Source organism: Oncorhynchus clarkii, chromosome 26, assembly GCF_045791955.1.
Source record: "Oncorhynchus clarkii lewisi isolate Uvic-CL-2024 chromosome 26, UVic_Ocla_1.0, whole genome shotgun sequence".
Classification (NCBI taxonomy): domain Eukaryota; kingdom Metazoa; phylum Chordata; class Actinopteri; order Salmoniformes; family Salmonidae; genus Oncorhynchus; species Oncorhynchus clarkii.
In genome coordinates, this window is record NC_092172.1 from 23,714,552 (window position 1) to 23,727,051 (window position 12,500).

Genomic DNA, 12,500 nt, shown 5'->3' on the forward strand with positions numbered 1-12,500 from the left:
TCCAACCTTGGACAGAGGCAACCTCTATGTCCCCACATGGAGGGAAGTATCTCCTAGCATGGCGTATCCAACCGTGGACAGAGGCAACCTCTATGTCCCCACATGGAGGGAAGTATCTCCTAGCATGGCGTATCCAACCTTGGACAGAGGCAACCTCTATGTCCCCACATGGAGGGAAGTATCTCCTAGCATGGCGTATCCAACCTTGGACAGAGGCAACCTCTATATCCCCACATGGAGGGAAGTATCTCCTAGCATGGCGTATCCACCCTTGGACAGAGGCAACCTCTATGTCCCCACATGGAGGGAAGTATCTCCTAGCATGGCGTATCCACCCTTGGACAGAGGCAACCTCTATGTCCCCACATGGAGGGACGTATCTCCTAGCATGGCATATCCAATCTTGGACAGAGGCAACCTCTATGTCCCCACATGGAGGGAAGTATCTCCTAGCATGGCGTATCCACCCTTGGACAGAGGCAACCTCTATGTCCCCACATGGAGGGAAGTATCTCCTCGCATGGCGTATCCACCCTTGGACAGAGGCAACCTCTATGTCCCCACATGAAGGGAAGTATCTCCTAGCATGGCGTATCCACCCTTGGACAGAGGCAACCTCTATGTCCCCACATGGAGGGAAGTATCTCCTCGCATGGCGTATCCACCCTTGGACAGAGGCAACCTCTATGTCCCCACATGCGTCCTCCATTGCCTGGAGAAGCGGCATGCGGTCATAGGGTTGGCGATCATACACTTTCCAGCGCCAGGCTGAGAACAATTCCTTTATGGGATTTTGAAAAGGTGAATATGGGGGTAGGTACAAAACTACAAATTGTGGATGGGTGTCAAACCAGTTTTGGACCAGAACAGCCCGGTGAAAACTAACATTGTCCCATAAAACCACAAATCTGTCAGGCTCCTGATCTGGATCAGGGACAAGCATTGTGTAAATTGCATCCAGAAAAGTGAGCATATGGCCGGTGTTGTACGGACCCAGTGTGGCATTGTGATGGAGGACCCCGTTTTGAGGGATGGCAGCACACAGTTATTTTATCCACATGCTGTCCAGGGACATTGGTAATTGCCCTCTGTCCTATTACATTTCTTCCGCGGCGCCTGGTTTTGGTGAGGTTGAAGCCAACCTCCTCCACATAAATAAATTCATGGCGAATTACATGGGCATCCAGCTCCAATACTCTCTGTAACAGACAAAATGATATACAGATGAGTAAATATGGTATGTCTGAAGTACTGGAAGTAGTGTTGCATACATACCTCTACAAAGTCATGTCGCATATTCTTGACTTTGTCAGAGTTTCTCTCAAATGGCACCTTGTAAAGTTGTTTCATCGTCACTCGGTGCCGTTGGAGGATGCGTTGTATGGTCGACAGGCTTACAGCATTGATGTTGTTAAATATGGTGTCATTATTCAAGATATGCTCTCTTATCTCTCGAATCCTAATTGCATTGTTGGCCAAAACAATATTTATAATTGCAGTCTCTTGTACATCTGTAAACAAGCGTCCTCGTCCTCCATGATGTCTTTGCCGTAAATGGATGGCTTAGAGTTACAAGTGTTTATGCAATACTAGGGAATCATAAGTATTTTACAGTACATTACTGTAATGCTAAAATAGTCATTAGATAGTTGCATACCTGTTCTCATTTCTGAAGGTTCGAATTATGGACGCCACTGTAAATCGACTCAAGTTGGGCTGGGCTCTCAGTCCTGGCCTCTCTCATGGTCAAACCGTGGTTGATCATATGATCAACAAGTGTTGCCCTAATCTCATCAGAGATGGCTCTCCTTCCTTCTCTTCTTTTCCCTCGTCCTCTTCTTCCACTTCCTCTCTATTAGTGTTTGCACATGTGAGGAGTGTGTGTGACCTGGTGAATAAGTGTAGCATTTTGATTGGTTGTGTTTGGAAAAGGAAAGCAAGTCACTTCCTGTTAGATTTTTGTGTTTTAGGTAGAGAATTGTGTGTATTGTTTTGAAAAAAGTGTTTTATGCAATTGACAACTGAGTCTAAGGCTGAGAAATAGCTTATGGTTTTACATATTTGGTGTGTAGTTTTGCACTTTGAGTGAGAGGTTTCAAAAATCGTGTGACATGAAAAGATTTTGTGTGTAAGCAGTTGGAAAAAACTGTAATATAGTCCAGGGGTTTTGGCCAAAGACAAAGGAAAGGAAAGGCCACCCTTTGACAGAATTACCACAGGTGTCCTTGAGCTCTCTGGCCCGGGGCCTTTGAAGTGAGAACTGTTAGTCTGTCTGTTGGGCTTGTTTAAAGGGCTTTCTGTTTGACAGATCAATCCCTCTGCGTCTCTAGTGTGGGACATAGATAAATGTTGATTTTTCTTTAAAAGCAGTGCTGTCTGTAATGTGTGGCAACCCCCTGACTGACTGTCCACTCGTGGTTTAATGAGAATTATCTATTTGGCTGATAGCTCACCACCCCCGATGTCTCGGGTACTCCAGTAGTGCAGACAGCTGGTGGTTGTCTATGTGCCTTGTGTGCCTTGTGTGCCTTGTGTGCCTTGTGTGTGTGTGCGTGTGTGTGTGTGTGTGTGTGTATGTGTGTGTGTGTGTGTGTGTGTGTGTATGTGTATGTGTATGTGTATGTGTGTGTATGTGTGAATGTGAAAGTGTGTGAAATTGTATGTTTGTGTGTTAGGGCAAAAGATACTGTTCATTCCGTGTGTGAATGTGTTAACTTTGTGTTAGTTTCCGTTTATGTGTGTTGTGTTTCAGTGCGGTTTGTTGTCACCACCCTCTCTGCAACAGCTGAGTAAAAAAATCAACCATTTCAAAGGCTCTATGGTTATTGTGGACACAATGATTGGGTGATAAAAGTGTTGGGGGAAACTATTAAACTGAATTTGGAGTTGATTGGGATTCTGTTTTAATGAATCCATGATCGTTTAATTAGTGAAAGGAAGGGTTGCCATCTCTGTGTTAATTCCCCAGCAGCCCGTAGGCTGTGTTCTGAGCAGGAAAAGAGCTGCTCTACTGCATCACACCACTACAATAGTCTCTGTCTGAGACACTCACAGAGGGATTACAACATTTGCTTAATTATTTGTAATATCACTCTGTTTTTTCTTATTATTTATCATCATAATCATAATGTTTTTTTCTCAAGACAAATTATTAGTTTAAATAAGACATTACATATTTTCTTATTAATTACAAATGGTCTATTTGTCTGTTACTTTCCTATTTTTTTTCAATTAACATCACATTATAAATTCAAAGGCTTTTTAATTTCTACCCCCTGCAAGTAAAAGAGCTCTCATTTATTAGCTCTCATTTAATTAACGGGAATGAGTCAGATATTATACACTGAGTGTACAAAACATTAAGAACACCTGCTCTTCCATGACATAGACTGACCAGGGGAATCCAGGTGAAAGTTATGATCCATTATTGATGTCACTTATTAAATTCACTTCAATTAGTGTAGATGAAGGGGAGGAGACAGGTTAAAGAATGATTTTAAGCCTTAAGACAATTGAGACATAGATATGTGCAATTCAATATTAGGAAGATGTTCTTAATGTTTTGTACACTCAGTGTATGTTTCATAAAGAAACACTTGTTTATTGAATTACTACCCTGGTTATGTATTTAATACAGTGGGCTATGATAGTCTGGGTGGAGAGCGCCCTTAGTGGGTTTTGAAAGTAAAATTGTGTGTGTGTGTAGATGTCTGTCTGTCTTTCTGTCTTTGTTTGTTTCTCTCTTTGTCCATCTGCCTGTCCGTGTGTGTGTGTGTGTGTGTGTGTGTGCGTGTGTGTGTCTGTTTTTCCATCTCTGACCCTGTGTGCGTGTCTGTCCGTATGTGTGTGTGTGTGCAGTACAGTGCAGAGAGGTGAGACAGTGTGGTGTTGACACTGGCAGCCTGCTGGCTAGGACGGCTGGGTCCTTTGAGAGGTTTGACTGTCAGCTTATAGGTGCTATAAAGATGACAGCAGATTACCATTCAGTCAGGGCCAGTCTGTGGGCCTTCTCTCTCCTTATTGTTACTTTCAGTCTCAAGGCTGCACATTCAGATCTATTCATGACTACTGCTTCTCCCTGGCCTATTCTATTAACCCTCCATCCTCTCTTACTGAGATCTCTTTTCTGTACTTTGACACCAATTGAAAATGTGTTGGTATATTTCTCTGGTCTGCTGTTGGTGTCTTTTATTCCCTGCCTAGCCGCAGGAGACCAAGGTACAGTAGCACAAATTACTGGCAGATCAATTAAGTGTGACCTTAAAAACCTCTGTCCTGGTTTAATTGGCGGTGCTGAAGCAGGGTAATTGTATAAATCAGCTGTTAATGAGATCGCAGCTTGTTGTGAAAAACAAGATAATGTGAGGAAATGAACATCAATGAGCTTTGTGCCGTTTCAGGCCCGCGCTGTGACTGTGCACAATGATCACTCTACTTCTCTCTCACTTTGAATGACTTTGGATGTTGTTGTGGTTCCTGTTTTGGTGTGTTATTTTTCCACTTCCTGGACGTAGAAATATTAATGTTAAATTCCGGGTTAGATAATGGCTAAAACTGGTATGTCCATATTGCAGAGGCTTTGGTTTGTTTGTGTTTTCCCTAACAGAACAGAGCTCTGGAGGCTGGGCTCGGAGAGAGACATGCCGTCACTAGCAGAGCATGCTGCTAAATAAATCATTAGCCTGCCGCGCTCGAGAAAAGAAAGTCAAAATTAAATAAAACAACCACTTTATATGAAAGCCATGTATTAGTGGAATCTACTGGCTGTAGGACAGATTAATGAGGTATTAGAGAAGTGGATTTTAAACATTGTCTAGGACGTGGTCCCGAACTCTTTAATTACTAAAGCTGTTTTACCTCAGCTGTAGACATTCTGACCATGGGCCAGCATCCCCTTCTCCTTACCCCCTCCTATCTCCCTCTCTCTCCTTTCATCTCCAAGTTTGTTTTGATATTTGCAAATAAAGTTATTTTACTGATCGTACCGATTTTCTTTTAATAACGTATCCATAAAATATGTTGTTTTGAATTGAATGTCCTGGAATGGATTGTTTAACTGTTTGGATAAAGAATTAATATACATATTTTTTAAAGATGGACAAAGAGACATTTATATATTTTGTCTGTTTTTTTTTATCATTTCAGGTCACTTTCATGAGTTCAAAATCAACTAACCAGTGATTGCTGGGTGCTGGGGATTTAATCTTTCTGTTCATGTAAGTACTCTTTTTTCTCCATTTCTTTCTAAAGGCTAATCAGTTAGATTTCTCTTTCACCCCTGGAGGCCTCCATCCACATTGCACACCTGCATTGAATGAAATGCACAAATACATTCTAATATAATGGACGCTACAGAATAAGCTTATTTTGTTGCTTCACATGGTCACTTTTACAATTTAGACCTACACTACATGACCAAAAGTATGTGGACAACTGCTCGTCAAACATCTCCTTCCAAAATCATGGGCATTAATATGGAGTTGGTCCCCCCTTTACTGCTATAACATCCTCCACTCTTCTGGGAAGGCTTTCCACTAGATGTCGGAACATTGCTGCGGGGACTTGCTTTCATTCAGCCACAAGAGCATTCGTGAGGTCGGGGACTGATGTTGGGCGGTTACACCTGGCTCACAGTCGGAGTTCCAATTCATCCCAAAGGTGTTCAGTGGGGTTGAGGTCAGGGCTCTGTGCAGGCCAGACAAGTTCTTCCACACCGATCTCAACAATCCATTTCTGTATGGACCTCGCTTTGTGCACGGAGGCATTGTCATGCTGAGATAGGAAAAGGCCTTCCTCAAACTGTTGCCACAAAGTTGGAAGCACAGAATAGTCTAGAATGTTATTGTATGCTGTAGCATTAAGATTTCCCTCCACTGGAACTAAGGGGCAAAGATCAAATCATGAAAGACAGTCCCAGACCATTATTCCTCATCCACCAAACTTTACAGTTGGCACTATGCATTGGGGCAGGTAGAATTATCCTGGCATCCGCCAAACCCAGATTATTCTGTCGGACTGCCAGATGGTGAAGCATGATTCATCACTCCAGAGAACGCGTATCCACTGCTCCAGAGTCCAATGGCGACGAGCTTTATACCACTCCAGCCGACGCTTGGCATTGTGCATGGTGAACTTACGGTTGTGTGCAACTGCTCGGCCATGAAAAGTAATTTTATGTTGCATCCACAGGCAGTTTGGAACTCGGTAGTGTTGCAATCGAGGACAGACAATTTTTACGCATTAAGTTCTTCAGCACTCTGCGTTCTCGTTCTGTGAGCTTTTGTGGCCTACCACTTCGCAGCTGAGCCGTTGTTGCTCCTAGACGTTTCCACAATAACAACACTTACTGTTGGCCGGGGCAGCTCTAGCAGGGCAGAAATTTGACGAACTGACTTGTTGGAAAAGTGGCATGACGGTGCCACGTTGAAAGTCACTGAGCTATTCAGTAAGGTCATTCTACTGCCAATGTTTGTCTATGGAGATTGCATGGCTGTGTGCTCGATTTTATACACCTGTCAGCAACGGGTGTGGCTGAAATAGCCTAATCCTCTAATTTGAAGAGGTGTCCACATACTTTTGTATATATAGTGTATTTTGGAGTTGTTTATTCAGGTACTGAATCTATATTTTTTTCAGATTCTGCTTTTATTTCCGGTAATAAAAAAAATACTGCACATAATCTGAGGTTAAAGTACATTCTGACACCTACGTTCTTGTATTCTAGCTTTAGTTGTATATAGAGGTTGAATACAGAAGACCATGGAACTGGGACACGTACATGCATAGTCAGGCTAGCTAATGACGTCAAGGCCTTGTGAGACTTGTGAACCCTCTGTGAGTTTACCTCAACCTCTGAGGCCCTTAGAAAACTAAACCCAGGTGTCTTGGTTCTTTTCCTTACTTTCCATGTCTACCTCCATAGTAGAATGTATAGTGCTTTTGATTCTATTCTCTACGCTAATGTCGGCTGCTGTTATTGGTAGTTTATGGCTGCGTGTCGTCTCAATAAGAACATTCACAAGAGGGAAGAAAGAGTCCATTTCAGGAAACGCAGGCAGCGCCTCCGAAAACAGCCAGTATATGGCTGCACTATATTGCTACAATATGCCTTTAATGGGAGCTCTCTCTGCTGCTGCCGCTGTTGTAATAAAATTGTAACTGAGGAAATGTTTCTTGAGCAAATAAAGCTGGGAAAGTTTAGTTGATATTAATCTTTTTTCAAATGTCAGTTGGAGATGGTTTCCGGAGAGGTAGGACTGAATGATATTAATGTGGCTGAGGAGTCCTTGTTGGTCCTGCATAATCAACTGTGGCACTGATAAGAGTCAATCCCATCTCAAAGTTCACGGCCATTTACTAATACCGATGGTTTATCTCTGCCATTTCTCCTCAAACACAGTTGTCTTCAGTGCAGATCAATGCTCCCATCTAAACCAAACTGGCTTATGGTTTTCTGATTTGTTTTGAAGGGAGTGTGGGCTTGTCTTTAGCTCCAGTGAGCAGACAGAATGGTTGAATAACAAAGCCTTAGCAGTGATTACTACCTTTGTCTGCCCAGCCTGTCAGTCAAGCCATTATCACATCCTGTCACTCTTTGTTACTATAATGATAGGGTTCACATCGGTCAGCTGCTCAGGTAACAACAAAAAAGATCCAGATATCATTTCGCTATTTATTTAGTTTAACATCCAGTCTGGCTGTGAACTGTCTAGTCCTTTTTTGATTCTATCGCTTTAGAAAATATTATAAAATTTCACTTGTTTAGTTCTAATTTATCACCAATGAATACTGCTCAGTGAAAAAAGTTGATAAACGAATGGAAAGAGCATTCATTAGCCAGACTGTATCGCATGCTAACACTGTGTAATACTGGTGAGCTCCTGATACTACCACAGCTTTACATAGCTTGACATAGGTACAGTTGGTTGAGTGACAGGGTATGCCTTGTTGTCCACTGGCTAAGTGCATGTGTGTGTGTGTTTGTTTTTGTTGGAACAGCAAATGCTCCCAATGATGTGTGTGTTGAATAAAGGACTTGGTACAATGTGTGTATAGACCTGAGGTAGATGTTTTGAGGTCTCCTACATTACTTGAGATGCTCCCACTCATGAGGACCTTGATAGTGAATAGCCAATGGAATGAACACCTGAGCTTTTCTCTTCGAAGCAGAAACAAGGTGCATTGTGGGGAAAATGCTTGTAGACATAACGTAATATAATTGTAAATGTTCTATTAAATTGTTATTCAATGATTGTACGTGTTTGTCTTTGAACACAGCACCCAAATATTCCCATTTGAAGAGAATCTATTGTACAGTTAGTACTTTACTCACACTGTTATTTAAGAAGTATCAGTGTGCGTTAGAATAGATTGTACCACACTCACTGTGTCTCCCTGTCTTGCTGGTTTTAGATGGCCTGTGTGTGATGTTCCAAAGACCTGCTCCACTCCCCTGTGCTCTTCTATCAGCCAGACCTGACACACTCATTCATCTAAATCCTATGCAACTTGAATCTACATGTTTAATTCATCCTAAAATGAGGCGGTGAGTCATTTTGACGGTGTGTCTTGTTTTGCGGGATGATGTATTTAATCACTCCTGTGTGAACTAATTTGGAAACACCCAAGTGTGGAGGGCCGGATACACTCTTTGTCAGCGTGTGTCATCATGTAATAAGTGATGGACACACAGCAGTCACTCTGGGCTATGCTCAGTCCAGCCCTGATGCCCCTCATGGGGAAGATCTGCTGGAGAGGTTTTCTGAGAAATGAAAAAAACGGCACTTCACCAAAAAATGAAAATGAATAACCTTTGGTTGGTTATCTTCTCATCTATTATTTATCTAAAGGGCCTGTTGGTTCAGCCGACTAACCATGTCTGTGCTGATTATGACCCGTGATGTAGATGAACAGAGACTGTTTGACAAAGTGGTTTTATTTTCATCAGCCTTGGTTTCAATTGCTCCAGAGGAACACTGGGAATATTCAAATTGATTGTTGGCAGATTTATTTACAGTTGAAGTCGGAAGTTGACATACACTTAGGTTGGAGTCATTAAAACTTGTTTTTCAACCACTCCACAAATTTCTTGTTAACAAACTATAGTTTTGGCAAGTCGGTTAGGACATCTACTTTGTGCATGACAGAAGTAATTTTTCCAACAATTGTTTACAGACAGATTATTTCACTTATAAATAACTGTATCACAATTCCAGTGGGTCAGAAGATTACATACACTAAGTTGACTGTGCCTTTAAACAGCTTGGAAAATTCCAGAAAATAATGTTAGGCTAATGTTAGGCTAATAGACATAATTTGAGTCAATTGGAGGTGTACCTGTGGATGTATTTCAAGGCCTACCTTCAAACTCAGTGCCTCTTTGCTTAACATCATGGGAAAATCAAAAGAAATCAGCCAAGACCTCAGAAAAGTAATTGTAGACCTCCACAGGTCTGGTTAATCCTTGAGAGCAATTTTCAAATGCCTGAAGGTACCACGTTCATCTGTACAAACAATAGTACGCAAGTATAAACACCATGGGACCACACAGCCGCCATACCGCTCAGGAAGGAGACGTGTTCTGTCTCCTAGAGATGAACGTACTTTGGTGCGAAAAGTGCAAATCAATCCCAGAACAACAGCAAAGGACCTTGTGAAGATGCTGGAGGAAACAGGTACGAAAGTATCTATATCCACAAGACCTATATCGACATAACCTGAAAGGCCGCTCAGTAAGGAAGAAGCCACTGCTCCAAAACCGCCATAAAAAGCCAGACTACGGTTTGCAACTGCACCTGGGGACAAAGATCATACTTTTTGGAGAAATGTCATCGGGTCTGATGAAACAAAAATAGAACTGTTTGGCCATAATGACCATCATTATGTTTGGAGGAAAAAGGGGGAGGCTTGCAAGCCAAAGAACACCATCCCAACAGTGAAGCACAGGGGTGGCAGCATCATGTTGTGGGGGTGCTTTGCTGCAGGAGGGACTGGTGCACTTCACAAAATAGATGGCATGATGAGGAGGGAAAATTATGTGGATATATTGAAGCAACATCTCAAGACATCAGTGAGATGTCAGGTAGTTAAAGCTTGGTCGCAAGTGGGTCTTACAAATGGACAATGACCCCAAGCATACTTCCAAAGTTGTGTCTAAATGGCTTAAGGACAACAAAGTCAAGGTATTGGAGTGGCCATCACAAAGCCCTGACGTCAATCCTGTAGAACATTTGTGGACAGAACTGAAAAAGCGTGTGAAAGGAAGGAGGCCTACAAACCTGACTCAGTTACACCAGCTCTGTCAGGAGGACTGGGCCAAAATTCACTCAACTTATTGTGGGAAGCTTGTGGAAGGCTACCTGAAACGTTTGACCCAAGTTAAATCATATAAAGGCAGTGCTACCAAACACTAATTGAGTGAATATAAACGTCTGACCCACTGGGAATGTGATGAAAGAAAGACATCTGAAATGAATCATTCTCTCCGCTATTATCCTGACATTTCACATTCTTAAAATTAAGTGGTGATCCTATCTGACCTATGACATGGAATTTTAACTTGGATTAAATGGAATTGTGAAAAACTGAGTTTAAATGTTCTTGGCAAAGGTGTACAGTATGTAAACTTCTGACTTCAACTGTATCTGTCAGGAAGGAGTTTCCGTACAGGTATGTAGATACAGTAAGCCTCCATTCACTAACGCCATATAACCCTGATAGATCCTGTTAGTTGTTCAATCCCCTCTGAATGAGCTGCCATCCCAGCAACATGCTGTTGTTATCGGGGTTATACCCTCCTATCAGCTTTATTAGATATGAGGCCTGATTTGATGGCTTGATGTGCTTTATTTGATTCTCTGTAGAATGAAACCTAGTATAGACTTGGCTGCTTTCCTTCCTCTCAAGTTACAGCCGTTGTAGGACAGAGAGAAGTTTCACCCACTAGCTATATACTGCAGAAAACGGGACCTGAGAACATGCCATTAATCTTCTCGCTTCCCCAGCTGTGGAAAGTAATGCATAACTAAAAGTCTGGTCAAATGAATTAATGATTTCAACCATGAACTTTTCTCCCAAAACGCCATGAATCGTCTCCGGCTGATAATGTGTTCCGACCCTGGAGTGTGAAATGCCCGTTGCGTTGAGAGTATCCAGTTAATTGATTCGCAAATTATTTTTAAGTTTGTGGTGCCCAGGGGAGTGCTGGGCTCTAATGACGGCCATTTCGGGAGAATTTAAAAACTCTTTCTTTCCATGCCTGGGTTGGATTGGATTAAGCTAACAAGCCCAATCAAAGCCTGGGAGAGGGGAGAGTGGCAGAAGGGAGAAGACCTCCACGGGTCCCATGTATCCACTTTCTCCCCACCCCACAACCCCCATGTCCTGTCTGGGGCAGGGGTCTCTAAAGGTCTGTTCTGTGAAAATAACATGGTTTTAGCAACCTGCATCAATGTTGTCTGTTTGGTCCAGAACATACAGGCATGTTGCTGGATGATTGAGATACTGAGAAAATATCCGTTGAGTGTAACATAAGTGGCCTCATCATCGGGGTGAAATCAGAAACGACAACATCAATTCATGACCTCCCTCTTGAGAGACAGACATATTTTGACAGTTTCTTCTCCTGCTTTTGTAGCTGTGGTTTTATGTCAAAGTGGTGGGATTATTGTGCCTATAATGATAATAGGAAGTGTTGAGGTCATCTCTATTGAGTAACCATCCACTGTAAGTACAGTATGCTTTTAGCTGCCGTCTGGTCGCATATTTGATACACAACACAATGTGAAAAGCATTGGAATCAAAGTTTGGATTCCATTCACAAGATGTGCTTCTACACCTGCATTGCTTGCTGTTTGGGGTTTTAGGCTGGGTTTCTGTACAGCACTTTGAGATATCAGCTGATGTACGAAGGGCTTTATAAATACATTTGATTTGATTTGATATCTTCCATTCCAATGAAGTTGGGCAGATTGGACTGATAGGAGAGATAATCGAATTGAATTTTGAGGGATAGAGTGGGTACACATTTCCCCGATGGTCAAGATGTTTATTGTTTGAGTTATGTAAAAGGTGCTACTGCATTTAATGTACGTTTGTTTAGGCTATCTTTGTCAATACAGTACAGAAAAATACAGAAAAAAATATAATAAAATATAATTTTTCTCTCCTCATGGTGTAATTCTGCAGGGTTGTTGTCTTTCTTCTAGGGGTCATTAACTTGTAAGCATCAACATACATTCTTTGCTATAAACTTACATTTACATTTCTGAAGAATTTAGACGCCAAAACGAATGGGGAATGATTGACTTGGACATAGTATAATGTAATTACTCTTTAAGATAAGAAGAATGAAGGTTGAGAACAGCTCACAGTGAATAAGCATGGTCAGTTAATCTTTCTGAGAAATCAGCCGCCACTGTCTGAAATAACCACCCTGCCTAATTTATCTCAACATGAATGTACTGTACGCTCAGTGAAGTTGTTTCCTTGTTTGTCCTGGA

At 42.0% G+C, this 12,500-nt stretch overlaps 1 protein-coding gene across 16 annotated transcripts in view; it reads left to right on the forward strand.

Moving 5' to 3' along the window:
• LOC139384325 (transcription factor SOX-6-like) overlaps positions 1–12,500 on the forward strand; it is a 193,195-nt gene that overhangs the window by 28,806 nt on the left and 151,889 nt on the right. For 10 of the 16 annotated variants that reach the window (XM_071129020.1, XM_071129016.1, XM_071129023.1 and 7 more), the window contains exon 3: positions 5,146–5,216. The exons of 1 other annotated variant lie outside the window; for it this stretch is intronic. Coding sequence is in view for 5 of the 15 variants with exons in the window: in XM_071129008.1 (XP_070985109.1) it covers positions 8,427–8,545 (119 nt within the window). In the remaining 10 variants the exon portion in view is untranslated. Of the gene's footprint in view, positions 1–5,145; positions 5,217–8,412; positions 8,546–12,500 lie in introns of all 16 variants that reach the window. 5 more of the 16 variants (XM_071129008.1, XM_071129009.1, XM_071129010.1 and 2 more) reach the window with 1 other exon arrangement.